The sequence below is a fragment of the Mastigoproctus giganteus genome, chromosome 1 (assembly GCF_048544385.1).
Source record: "Mastigoproctus giganteus isolate SK-2022 chromosome 1, ASM4854438v1, whole genome shotgun sequence".
In the NCBI taxonomy this organism is placed as follows: Eukaryota; Metazoa; Arthropoda; class Arachnida; order Uropygi; family Thelyphonidae; genus Mastigoproctus; species Mastigoproctus giganteus.
Genome location: NC_143575.1, coordinates 170,571,941 through 170,586,515, shown reverse-complemented (window position 1 = coordinate 170,586,515; position 14,575 = coordinate 170,571,941). Strand labels below are relative to the sequence as shown.

At 37.6% G+C, this 14,575-nt stretch overlaps 1 protein-coding gene across 1 annotated transcript in view; it reads left to right on the top strand.

Annotated features, from left to right (window-relative positions):
• LOC150091250 (pleckstrin homology domain-containing family J member 1-like) overlaps window positions 1-14,253 on the top strand; it is an 81,109-nt gene extending 66,856 nt beyond the window's left edge. Inside the window, exon 7 of the mRNA XM_090382986.1 lies at window positions 14,188-14,253. Coding sequence (XP_090239112.1) covers window positions 14,188-14,246 — 59 coding nt within the window. The 3' untranslated portion in view covers window positions 14,247-14,253. The remainder of the gene's footprint in view (window positions 1-14,187) is intronic.
• The last annotated feature ends 322 nt before the right edge of the window (window positions 14,254-14,575 follow it).

The window sequence follows — 14,575 nt, the reverse complement described above, 5'->3', positions numbered from 1 at the left end:
TTGCAATTTGTGCATTCCATTAAAAAATGCTTATGCATGCTATTGAAATTTATAAAGGAAAGAGAAGATTATCTTGGAAACAAACACCTCTTGAAGCATTTCTGAAGAAAATTCCTTGCGCAACAAACCAATGAGTGCCGAGTCAATACTGTAATGAGTGATCGAGTGTGCATTTAGTTGATGATGATGAAGAATAAACATTCTTTAACATTTGTAAGTCATAAATAATTGCTTTGTTATTATAATTTGCTTGATTTTACAGGCTGTTTTAATTTATTTGGATAATTCAATCATTTTTTAAACAAACTAATTAGCTAACTAATTTTATTATTGAGAACATAACCCCTATTTTTAACATTGTCTGTGGTAAATAAATTCCCGCTTTACGAGTTTTTGCTTTATGAGCACTCCCTAGGAACGAATTAACTCGTAAAGTTGGGAACTACCTGTACATCCAAATTTAATATCTCAGCAGTGGAGGGTATTATGGGATCTGAGAGGGGAACAGGATTTGGTAGTTTTACCTGTAGACAAGGGTAGACAAATTGTGGTTATGGACAAACGATTATAACAGCAAAGCATTATCTTCACTACAGGATCATAAGGACTAGTAAGGTGGAATCCACTTTGATTTGTAGAGTTAACATTAATAAATTGCTTCATGGATGGGCATATGATGAAAAGATTGATATGTATTGGTCACCACATGCTGCAGGTTGCCAGCATCCCTGTTTTTATGGATTACCAAAGATGCATAAACCAGATTTACCATTATTATTATTATAATTAGCCATAGGGTGCAAGGAAGCCTGAGGCTTGTGCTGCACTGGCCAAAAAAAAATTTCCGAGTTACCCAGAGAGAGAGAGAGAGAGAGAGAGAGAGAGAGAGATAGCAGTAGAAAGGAATCACCAAGAAAGAGAAGAATGATGATATCCAACTCAGGACCCTGGGTGTGCCAAGCCCATACTCACCAGATATAAGCCCCTGGGGGTTATGATTGATAGTGTCATTTATTGGATCACTAAAACACACAAGTTGAGGTTTGTGGCAAAATTAATAATATAGGCCATATTACCCTATTTGTGGGTAATACGGTTTATACTATTAAGAACAGTAGGAGTTTTTTTAGGAATTGTGCAACAAATGGAGATAGGGGAAGAGGAAGCTTTTTTTTTTTTTTTAAAAAAAACCTTAACACTGAAGGGTATTAGAATCTGTAGTACTTGGTACCATGCTCAGGTTGAGATGATGAAAGAAGATACTTGCTGATATCAGACCTGAATTTCTATAGATTATAATTTCCAGGAAATGTGTGAAGGAAGGTGGTTCCAGAAAACAGAAGTTGAAAGAATAAATTAGGAAGAAGAAAAGTTGGTTCTGTAAATTTGAAGTTGGACAGTAAAGAGGTGCTGACTAGTTATGGCATATGTTCAGACTGGTTTGAAAGAGCAAAGAGGAATTATAAAGCCAATTCAGAAGAACAGGGTCTATTGCAGTAGTATCTACAGAAAAGGCATGCAGCAGAAACAGAATATCTATGAGACAGAGTGGAGAGAGTTTGCAGGAAATGGGTCGTTAATTAATCTAACTGCTTTCTTTTAAATGTTGTCTAGAAGCCTGTTAGAGGTTATTGAATCAACACACCAGCCGTGGGAACAATATTCAATGGTAGGACAGATTTGAAATTTGTACAAAGTGAGTAGCTATTTAGAAGAAGAAGAGTAATGCTGAAAGAGAGAACCCAGCTTTTTAGATGCAGAGGAAGCAATATTTGTGATGTGACATCACAAATTAAAAGTCAGGATCATCCCTAATAGAGATATGCGATCTTGCCTAGAAATGTGGGTGTGTCATTGAAGATAAGCATAGGAGCAGAAGAATCCTTTTTGCAAAATATAAGAATCAGTTTTAGAAGGATTGAAATTAACTAAATTTACTTTTGCCCCAGTGGAAAATTACCTGGAGATTAGCATTTAAGGAATTAGCAGCGGATATTTGAGCAGTTGAAGATATTGTGCTGGACAAGGGTTCTCAAATTGGAAGGTGGAATGCAAGGTGCTATCATCAGCAGAACTATGAATAGGATTTCCAGTCAGTGGAAGAAGGTCATTAATATACAAGAGGAAGAGAGTTGGAGAAAGAACTGAACCTTAGAGAATACCAGCTTTAGTGGAGAAGTTAGTACACAGAGCTGTCTACCATCACCCACAGTGAGCAGCAAGAGAGACAACTGGATACCTAATTACAAAAAACAGTTGTCAAACCATAAGATGGAGGGTTATTTAGAAGACTTTTATGCCAAATGCAATCAAAGCCTCTGAAATGTCAAGAATGACTGCTTGAGTTTCGGAGCAATATGGCCTTAGTTGCTAATGCTCTTAAAAACTAAATAACAAACAAACAAACAAACAACAGCTTGAGTTTCACCAAACATTTCCATTGAATTTGTACATTGATGAGTAACATAAGCCAGTATATATCACCAGTGGATCAACACTGACACAATCCACTGGTGATTATTGATCAGATGGAAGGTTTCTATATATTTTAGGAGTTGGCAGTTACTGGATTTCTCCATTACTTTAGAAAGGGTAGAAATAATACAATGGGATGATAACTGAATGGGAGGTATTTGTCACCCTTTGTAGGAACTGGCTGAATTTGAGTAAATTTCCAAACAGAAGAGAAAACACCTTTGGAATAAGAAAAAGGGCAACGCAGAACAGGAGTAAGTTCAGGAGCACACAGGTTTTGAGAACATGTGGAGAAATGCCATCAAGAACTGACACTTACTTGGCATCTAAACTGTTCAAAATTCTTCTGACATCTTTTAGATGGAAGACCACAGGAGGCATTGGAGTATATGGGTGTGAGGCATGGGATAATGGTGAGATAGGTTGTTGTATAAATGGTAGTACGAAGGAGCACAAAGATGCTATTTAGGGAAGCTGATTTTGATCAATTGACAATTAGGTGCATGTGTGGGAGGATGGCCACCAGATCTGTCCTGGGGATATGGTAATTTGACAGTACACACAGGTTTTATTACCTACAGTGGCAGACAAAAAAACTCACCACCTTAAAAAAAAGTAACATTTGTAGTGAAACATATAAGATATTGTTTGATTAGTCATTTTGTTTGTCTCAAAGCAAAGGTATTGCATCAGATAATGCTTCTATTGCATCAGACAGTAATTGAAAGGTATTGCATCAGCCATTTCTATAAATACAGTGTTGTAAGGGTAACACACTCATTAGTATCCTGTTTTGTGGAGGTGTAAACATGGCTCCATATTTTCAGTTGACACCAAGAAAAAAAGTGTAGGTGTCGCTCTGTCCCAAGGAGGGCTTTCTACGAGTGCTATCGCTGATAAAATAGGCTGCCACTAGTAAACAGCATCCCGGGTGCTGTTAAAGGGTGAAACCGGTGATGTGAAGAGAAGACCTAGATCGGGCCATAACAGAGCGACTACACCTTCCCAAGGTCAATATTTGAAACAGCTATGCCTTTGTCATTAGCATTAGTAGAGGCATATGATGCAAGAAAGCAAGCTTATGCAGCATCAGCCAAAAAAAAAAAAAAAAAACCCACTTCCATTTCACCCCTCCATTTGTTCGAAATACCAGTCCAGCTGAGCCTTAAATTTATTTAGGCTATCAACTTCCACAACAAGGGATGGAAGTCTGTTCCACCAACCAACTACATGCTGGCTGAAGGCAAATTTCCACACATCTATCCTACATCTGTCTTTCCTCAATTTGAATTTATGCCCTCTCAGGTGATTATTCTGAGCAAGAGGCAGAATCCCATCAGCATTGAGCATGCTCAAACCATTCAAGGTTTTATACACCTCTATCAGATCACCTCGCCGGTGCCTAGTCTCCAGACACTGTAATTTGCAAAACTTAAGCCTTTCTTTGTAAGAGCAACCCTTTGTTCCATCCATTAATCTTGTTTCCCTTCTCTGTACTTGTTCCAGCAGCTCTACATCCTTCTTGAAACGAGACCTCTAGACCTGTATACAGTACTCAAGGTGTGGCCTGACCATTGCCATATACAAGGGAATAATCACCTCCTTATCCCTGCTAGAAAAATTCCTGTATATCATTGACAAGACACCATGAGCTACTCTTGTAGCCCATCTGCACTGCTCAGAGAACTTCATATCTGCCTGCACAATTACCGCCAGGTCCTTTTCATTCTCTACCACTGTCAGTGTAGTACCACAGAGTTGATACGTTGCTCTGGGGTTGCTGTTTCCCATATGTAGTACTTTACATTTGTCAATGTTAAACTTCATTTGCCACCTCTCAGCCCATCTGCCTAACCTTTCCAGATCCTGTTGCAGCAGCATAGCATCAGTAGTGTCCTTAACAACCCTGCCAACCTTTGTATCGTCTGCAAACTTGGACATTAAGCTTGATATACCATCATCAATATCATTTATAAATACAGAAAACAATAATGAATCCAACACTGAACCTTGAAGGACTTCGCTAATAACATTAGTCCACGATGAGCAGTGTCCATTGATTACCACTCTGTCTTCTCCCAGTCAACCATCCGCTTATCCATAGTAGCAATTTGCCTCCAGTGCCACACTGCTCCAATTTGTGCAGCAGTCCTTCATGTGCAACAGTATCAAAAGCCTTTCTAAGATCCAAATATATGATATCAAAGTTATTCCCTGCAACCAGTTCAATTGTGACCACATCATAGTATCCAATCAAATTGGTCAGACAAGACTTCCCCTTAAAGAAACCATGCTGTATCCGAGCTATAACTGAAGTCTTGTCTAGATGATCCTGGAGGGCTTCTTCAACCAGTGCCTCCATTAATTTCCCTGGAACAGAAGTTAAAGTAACAGGTCTGTAATTACTTGTCGCCCTTTGGTCCTCCTTTGTGAATTGGGGTCACATTTGCACATCTCTAGTTCATGGGTTACCTCCCCTGAGTCAAAGGAAGCTCTCATAATTATGGCTAAGGGTTTGCTTACATCCTTTGCTGCCTCCTTTAACTGGATAGATCCCATCCACCCCAGGTGCCTTTCTTATGTTTATATTCAACAATTTCTCTAATGTGCTCTCAGTTATTACAAAATCATCTATTTCACTGCCAGAGTTTAATTCACCTCTGGCATTCCCCACCCTGAATAACTTCTCATGTTTGAATGTAGATGCAAAATACTCATTTAGTTTGTTAGCTACTTGAGCAGGATCATCAACAATTGAACCATCAATATCCAGTGGTCCAATCTGAATCATCTCTTCCTTCTAGAGTTTACATAAGTAAAGAACTCTTTGCATCCTTTGCCAAAGATTTGTCATAATCTGCCTTACCTCCTTTGTGACTTGGTTACAGACCAGCTTATATCTATCGTAGGCTTCCGTGCCATCCATTAATTTATATGTATCTCACACATTTTCTTCTTTGTCACATGTCTCTAATTCTTTGAATACTTCCCATTTTGAATTTGCTGTTGGTAACATCATCAGTTGGTCCTATTGTATAGAATTTAAATACTGTTTCAGATCTCCGTAGTTGCCTTCATGAAAGCAAAAACCTGTCCCTTTACCCCTGATGGTAGTTACCTCTGAGTAAATCCCACTTCAGCACACTGTGATCGCTGCCACCTAATGGGTTCTTTATCTGCAGATTCTTAATGCATGAAGGATCACTACTGATAATCAGATCAAAAATATTACTCCCTCTAGTTGCCTCCTGAACATGCTGCTGTAGAAAACAATCATCCAATAAATCCACAAAAGCCTTGTTAGTGTGCGAGTGACCAACCCACAAATTCCAGTCACTATCCGGGAAAATATATTACAACGGAATTGAAAGCCTAGGCTTTCGATTCTGCTGCATGTCGAATTTATTAATTTTTAGTTACATTTGGAGAGCATTGACTGGAAGCATTCTACTCAAAAGATTGAGGTAATCTCTTACTCTTTTAAATATAAGTAATTTTATTTTAAATGTACAGATGCGTTAAATACCAGTTTAGTTTTGTATAAATTTTGTTTTTTTATGATTTTTTTTTATTACAAAAGTAACGGTGTATCTGGATTTATTATGGAATGAACTCAGTGAGGTGTCAAAAGCCTAACACAGGAATGCATCCATGTTGACCCAGTTTCTTCCCACAGTTGTTACAAATTGGGTGATTGCAAATCTCTGCTCTGAAGAACTTGTTCCATCTTATCCCACAGGTGTTCAGTAGGTTAGATCTGGTAACTAGGGAAGCCATTGCAGTAGACTGAATCCACTCATGTTTCTGGAACCAGTTCTGTACAGTTTTCCAGCCATGTAACTTGGCATATTATCCTGTTGGAAGAACCCATTTTTCCAACGAATACACTGTAGCCATGAAGGGATGCACTTGGTTGGAAGCAGTTTCCAGATAAACCATGACATCCAAACTGTTATCAAGGGATTCAGTGTATGTGATAAAAAAAGACTCCCTACATCATTGCAATGCTACCACGTGCCTGCATTGTTGACACCTGGAAGGATGGGTCTGTGGCTGCTTGCCGTTTTCACTGTATTCTTCCCTCCCATCAGTGTTAAGAGCAGGAGCCAGGATTCATTAAGGCAGCATTTTTTCAATGCTGCACTGTTCCTGAGCCCACTGTAACCCTGCCTTCTTGTTTTTTTCTGAAAGGAGTGGAACTCAGTTCTGTTTCTGCTACAGTACCGCATCTTTAACTGTATATGATCTGCTGTGTAGTCCAAAAATGTCTCTTTGGTTAACACTGTTGTACTGTATTGTTATTTGACTGACAGCCTTTCTATTACCTTCATAAGTCACAGTCTCCATCGGCCACTCATATCACAAGATGTTTCCAACCACAGGATTGTCATTAGCTTGATGTTATTTGGTGTTATTGTGCATTCCTGCATTACTTCTTTAACCAGAGACTCCATTATTTTTCCCAGAATAGAATTTAGGCTAACAAGTTTGTAATTAGTCATGTCACCCTTTCATTCCCCTTTATGAATTGGGGATACATTCGCATATCTCCAATCCATAGTGAAGGTTCTCTCATAATTATGGCTAAGGGCTTGCTTACTTCCTTTTGCTGCTTCTCTTAATATAATTGGATCGATACCATCCATCTCAGGTGTCTTTTATGTTCGACTTCAATCTTCCACTTATCCCATAGTTTTCACAAAACCATTTAGCTCCCTGTTAGATTCTGATGGATTTCTGGAATTCTCTACAATAAAGCACTCTCCATGAGTGAGTGTAGATGCAAAATGCCTATTCAGTTTGTCAGCCAACTAGGCAGGATCATTAACATTTAAACTATTGTTGTCAAGTGGACCAATGTGACAGGGATGTGCCCTCTGGGTAGGCAGTGCCTAGCCAGACTAAAATTATTAAATATAAAAATTAAATGATTTCCAATTCATTATAAAAATATTAATTTAATGCATGAAATATAATGTATTATTTCATAAATAGGTATATTTTGAGGTTAGACAGGCACAATTTCTCTGTGCCTTTCAACCTCAATATATATACTAACACGTTACTGTTAAACCACATGCCGTGTTAAGCAGCTCCAGATGCATTAAATACATTAAAGGCAACATAATTCCTGCCTTCACTTCCTTTGTGCCATCGGTCTTTGCAGAGTTGAGAGTGTACGCATGTGTGTTGTTGCATTGTTTGCCTCTAGTAATAGAGCTGATACTTCATTACTTTACAAATACTTTATTTCAAAATTTATTCCTTTTCAAATATGGACAGTGAGTCTCTTAATTTTTTTTAATCTGTCTAATGAAGAAAAGTGTAATGTGATTAAAAGAGGAAGACCAACACCAGAACTGAAACAACTTCAACAGTGTAAAGGGACAAAAATAATAAGAATATTTTGAACTGTGTGGTACAGCAAGAAAGATTGGTTTTGTGGCTATATTACAACAAATAGACTCTTTTGTTTCCCATGCTTCTTATTTTCCATATCCAGTGAAAGTTTGTGGGTAAGAACCGGATATTGTGATTTAAATAATTTGCCTAATGCTTTAAATAAATACGAAAGATCTGCTGCGCATTATGAAAGCCAAATATCATTGAAAACATTTGGATCTACACGAATCGACTTGAGCATAGATAAGCTGAAAAAAACCTTAGCGTTGAAATTCACAATAAAAAGGTGAAGGAGAACAGAGACATACTGCAAAAATTAATATCTGCTACTTGCTTTTTGATTAAAGAAGAACTTGCTTTTCGTGGTAATAATGAAGGCAAATCTTCTTTGAATTGTGGAAACTATATTGAGTTACTGAACTCCACAACAAAATTTGATGAAAAATTGAAACAACATTTACAGAGATAATCAGTTTTTTCTGGTGTTTCTAACAAGATCCAAAATGGCTTGATCGAAGCAGTAGGAAATAATATTAAAGAAGAGATCGCAAGACCCCCATTCATTGCTATAGAAGTGGATGAAACGACTGATATTTAGCATTAGCATTAGCATTAGCAGAGGCATATGATGCAAGAAAGCAAGCTTATTCAGCATCAGCCAAAAAAAAAAAAAAAAAAAACACCCACTCCCATTTCACCCCTCCGTTCGTTCGAAATACCTGTCCAGTTGAGCTTTAAATTTGTTTAGGCTATCAACTTCAACAACAAGTGATGGAAGTCGGTTCCACCAACCAACCACCCGCTGGCCAAAGGCAAATTTCCGCACATCTATCCGACATCCGTCCTTCCTCAATTTGAATTTATGCCCTCTGAGGTGATTATTCTGAGAAAGATGAAGAATCCCATTGGCATTGAGCATGCTCAAACCATTCAAAGCCTTATACACCTCTATCAGATCACCTCGCCGGTGCCTAGTCTCCAGACTCTGTAATTTGCAAAACTTAAGCCTTTCTTCGTAAGAGCAACCCTTTGTTCCATTTACTAATCTTGTTGCCCTTCTCTGTACCCGTTCCAGCAGCTCTACATCCTTCTTGAAATGAGGCCTCCAGACCTGTATACAGTACTCAAGATGTGGCCTTACCATTGCCTTATACAAGGGAATAATCACCTCCTTATCCCTGCTAGAAAAATTCCTGTATATCATTGACAAGACACCATGCGCTACTCTTGCAGCTCGTCTGCACTGCTCAGAGAACTTCATATCTGCCTGCACAATTACCCCCAGGTCCTTTTCATTCTCCACCACTGTCAGTGTAGTACCGCAGAGTTGATACGTTGCTCTGGGGTTACTGTTTCCCATATGCAGCACTTTACATTTGTCGATGTTAAACCTCATTTGCCACCTCTCAGCCCATCTGTTCAACCTTTCCAGATCCTGTTGCAGCAGCATAGCGTCAGTATTGTCCTTAACGACCCTGCCAACCTTTGTATCATCTGCAAACTTGGACATTAAACTTGATATCCCATCATCAATATCATTCATAAACACCGAAAACAACAACGGACCCAACACTGAACCTTGAGGAACTCCACTAATAACATTAGTCCACGTTGAGCAGTGTCCATTGATTACCACTCTCTGTCTTCTGCCACTCAACCATCCCCTTATCCATAGCAGCAATTTGCCTCCAATGCCACACTGCTCCAATTTGTGCAGCAGTCTTCCATGTGCAACAGTATCAAAAGCCTTTCTAAGATCCAAATATATAATATCAAAGTTATTCCCTGCATCCAGTTCTTTTGTGACTACATCATAGTATCCAATCAAATTGGTCAGGCAAGACCTGCCCTTAACAAAACCATGCTGCGTCTGAGCTATAACTGAATTCTTGTCTAGATGATCCTGCAGTGCTTCTTTAACCAGTGCCTCCATTAATTTACCTGGAACAGAAGTTAAACTAACAGGTCTATAATTACTTGTGTCAGCCTTTGATCCTCCTTTGTGAATTGGGGTTACATTTGCACATCTCCAGTCTATGGGCACCTCCCCTGAGTCCAAAGAAGCTCTCATAATTATGGCTAGGGGTTTGCATACTTCCTTTGCTGCCTCCTTTAATATAACTGGATAGATCCCATCCACCCCAGGTGCCTTTTTTATGTTTATCCTCAACAATCTCTCCTCCACTTTCCTCTCAGTTATTACAAAATCATCCAGCTCACTGCCAATGTTTACTTTACCTACATCATTCTCCTTCCTGAATAACTCCTCATGCGTGAATGTAGATGCAAAATACTCGTTTAGATTGTTAGCCACCTGAGCAGGATCCTCAACTGTTGAACCATCAATATCCAGTGGACCAATCTGATTCATCCCTTTCCTTTTCGAGTTCAAGTATGTAAAAAACTCTTTTCTGTTTTTCTTTGCATCCTTTGCCAAGGATTTTTCATAGTCTGCCTTTGCCTGCCTAATCTCCTTTGTGACTTGGTTACAGACCAACTTATATCTATCATAGGCTTCCATGTCACCCATTAATTTGTATGTATCCCATGCATTTTTCTTCTCTGCCACATGTCTCATTAGCTCATCTGACAACCATTTAGGCCTAAACCTTGAACAATATTTCTTAGTTGGTATGTAAAGCCTGGTAGCCTCCAAGATTAGTTCCTTGAATGCTTCCCATTTTGAGTTTGCTGTTGGTAACATCATCAGTTGGTCCCACTGTATAGAATTTAAATACTGTCTCAGACCATCATAGTCGCCTTTACGAAAACAAAAACCCTTCCCTTTACCTCTGATGGTAGTTACCTCCTTGAGTAAATCCCACTTCAACACACTGTGATCACTGCCACCTAGTGGTTCATTTATCTGCAGGTTCTTAATGCATGAAGAATCACTACTGATAATCAGATCAAGAGTATTGCTCCCTCTTGTTGCCTCACGAACATGCTGATGTAGAAAACAATCATCCAATAAATCCACAAAAGCCTTGCTAGTGTGCGAGTGACCAACCCACAAATTCCAGTCAATATCTGGGAAATTAAAGTCCCCCATTATAAGACTCTCAGATTTACTGGCCCACTCTATTTCCCTGTACAATATCTTATTATACTCATCAGAGTCATTAGGCCTATAGCACACTCCTATTTCAAATACAGCTCAGTGTTCCACAGTTTTAAGATATGTATTGCATTCTGAAATTAAAGAAGCCTTCATTGGATTTGATGAACTTAAAGACAGAACAGCTACTGGTGTAACAGAATGCATATTTAAAAATTTAGAAAAATACATCTGTGCTGATAAACTTATAGCACAGGCACATGATGGAGCATCGTTAATGGCATCACATTTAAATGCATTCAAGCTAAAGTAAGAGGAAAATGCACCATCAGCATTATTTACTCATTGCTATGCTCACGAGTTGAATCTTGTTCTGTCTCAGCGAAATTCATATCTGAATGCACAATATTTTTCAAGACCATTGAGGGTCTCACCTTATTTTTCAGTCACTCTACAAAATGAATGCAATTCCTGAATGATATAGTGCAGAAACACATTCCAAAGGCTGCACTGATGTGATGGAGTTCTAACTCAAAACTAGTATAAACTATTTTACACTACCATAGTGACCTTTGTGAACTTTTCAACAGCATTAATAGCAATCCTTTATTGTGGGATTCAAGATACCTTAGTGAAGCGCAATGGATTTTATAATTGGTTAACGCAAGATTCAACATACTTTTTTCTTCATACGGTTTATGATAAAATTTTCATTAAAACTGACACACTTCAATATCTTACAAACTAAAATTATAGATATTCCATATTGCATTGAAAGAATCAATGAAACAGTATTTTTGCTCGAAGATCTGTGTAGACATTTTGATGATATATATGAGAAGTTTGAAGAATGTTGCAAAGAAAATAACTTGATTGAATCAAAATGTTGTACAAAATGTTGAATTAAAGAAGAAAGAAAAAGAATATTCTATCTAATATTCAATGATATCTTGAAGCATATGGCAAAATTTAAAAATTTACAATTTATTTCATTAGTCAATAGTAAAAAGTTTCAAAAACTAGCTAGTCAAATTGATAAGGATGCATTAGAAAGTTTAGAAAAGAATTAAGGTGACATCGAAGATGTCACAAGACTCAAAACTGATCTAGCTGGAATTTATAATGCACAAGTTTTCCGAGATAAATCAATTCAAAATTTGCTTGCTTTCGTGTTTCAAAATGGACTCGAACAAACGTTCCCTGAAGCAGTGAAGCTGCTGCAATTGATTTTAACAATTCCAGCTACAACAGTTTCTATTGAGAGGTCGTTTTCAGCTTTTAAAAGAATCAAAAGCTTCACCAGAAATAGAATGAAAAATGAAAGGCTTTCGTCACTTGCTTTAATTTCAATTGAAAAGGAAAGATTAATTAAAATGGAGCAAAATCCAACTTACAATTTCTATGAAAAAGTGACCGATATTTTTAGTACTAGCAAAGGGAGAAGAATGGAGTTCATCTACAAATAAAACTGTGAGTAAATATTTTTTGTTTAAAATATTTTTACATATTGTTTTATAGCAAAAAGGCCTTTTGCTTACAATTTACTTTATAAATGCCTACTCTGAGTATTTATTCATGGTACGTGCTTGCAATGTGATTCAACCACTTCCTTATACTGGTAATATAAGCAAAGAAGTCTCTGCTGCATTTCTTGGCATTTTTTGCAGAGAATTCTCGTAATTTGCCTTAGCTTTCCTAACCTCCTTTGTGACTTGATTATAGACTAGTTTATATCTAACATAGGCTTCTGTATCACTAGATAATTTATATGCATCCCATGCATTTTTCTTCTCAGCCACAATCTCATCAGTTCATCTGACATCTATTTAGGCCCAAGCCTGGAATGGTATTTCTTGGTATGAAAAGCCTATAGAGCTTCTACAATTATTTCCTTGAATGCTTCCCATTTAACATATGTTGCTGGCAAGATCATCAGACGGTCCCATTCTATAGAATTTAAAAACTGTCAGAGACCACCGTACTCACCCTTACGGGAGCAAAACCCTTCCGTTTACCCTTTACAGTAGTTCCACATCAGCATACTGTGGTCACTGACACCCAGAGCATCTTTTACCTCCAGCTTCTTAATGCATGAAGAATCACTGCTGATAATCAGATAAACTGTATTGTTTCCTCTTGTTGCCTCTCTAACATGCTGCTGTAGAAAATAGCCATCCAATAAATCCACAAAAGCCTTGCAAGTGTGTGAGTGACTTACCCACTGGTTCCAGTCAATATCTGGAAATCTCCTGTTAATAAGACATTCCGATTTCCTGGCCCACTATTTCTTTGTATAGATGTTTGTTATACTCATCACTGTCATTCACCTTGTAACACATTCCTACTCTCATTTTTATTTTCTCATTGCTTATGTCACACCAAACTGACTCAGCATTGCACTGGCGAAACTTGACTAGATCCACAGCCTTTGATTTAATATGCTTCTTAAATAAGAGCATAACCTGTCCTGTTGTTCTTTCTGTATACATTTTTACTCTCCATAATCAACTTCTGCATCCCTCATGTCTGAGTGATACTCAACTCTGATATTCCCACAATGTCTGCATTTGATGACTTAATCATTACTTCAGATTCATCAAATTTATTGCTTCTAGGATTAGTGTATATGCAAGTATACATGCAGCTGTTCTCCTTACTCAGTCCACGTATTTTCTTGTTTCACGATGAACCATAGCAAGGCTTGAAATCTCTGACACATTGCTTTGCTGCATGTTTCAATAGAAGTAGTGCAAGATTTGCTTTCATCTCTGCCTGTGGCTCTAGTTAACGTATTAGTCTGTGTAACCCTCCCCAAAGCTATCACTTTTCTGACATCCACCTAGCACTGCCTTGATAGCATCAGCAAATATTCTTGCACCCCTAAGTGTATCCCATTCCTATAAAAGCAGTCTCTTCTGTTAAAAAGCACAGACCATTCTGACAAAAATTTTGTCCCATGTGCCTTGTCCAGTCTGTCCAGGGCCAAATTGATTGACAAGGCTTTCAACAGGTACTCTCTATCTGAATTTGACTTTTTCCCAACGTTGCCCTGTACTTCTTAAGGAACTCCTCAGATATCCTGCTCTTGATAGTAATGAATATATTGTTAATATTTAGATATAATGAATATATTGTTAATATTTAGATATAATGAATATATTGTTAATATTTAGATATAATGAATATATTTTTAATATTTAGTAATAGTAATGAATATATTGTTAATATTTAGAATTTTTTTTATTTTTTAGTCCCTCAAGATGATTCCCTTATTAGTTTTGAGAGTGATGAAGGGGATGATAAGCACTGAAGTTTAGAAAGGTGTTGGCTGTTTTTTTATTGAAGAAATAGTGTATAACAATATACTTTAAATTGCATCAGACTAGTTTTCTCAGGAATTTTTTTTTTATATATACGAAATGTATATACCTGTGTATGTCCTCTTGCTTATGTATATTGAAAAGGAATGCAGTATGTAGCAAAAGGCAGTTTAAAATTAGAAGCTTGTCATTTATATAAATCACACTGGAGTAGATGCATTTTGCAATGTGTAGAAAGAGTCTAATCTTCTGTATTGTAAAATAGCTTGCTTGATGTAAATGAGATTTATCTTCTTATAGACTTATGAGTCTTAGTTCT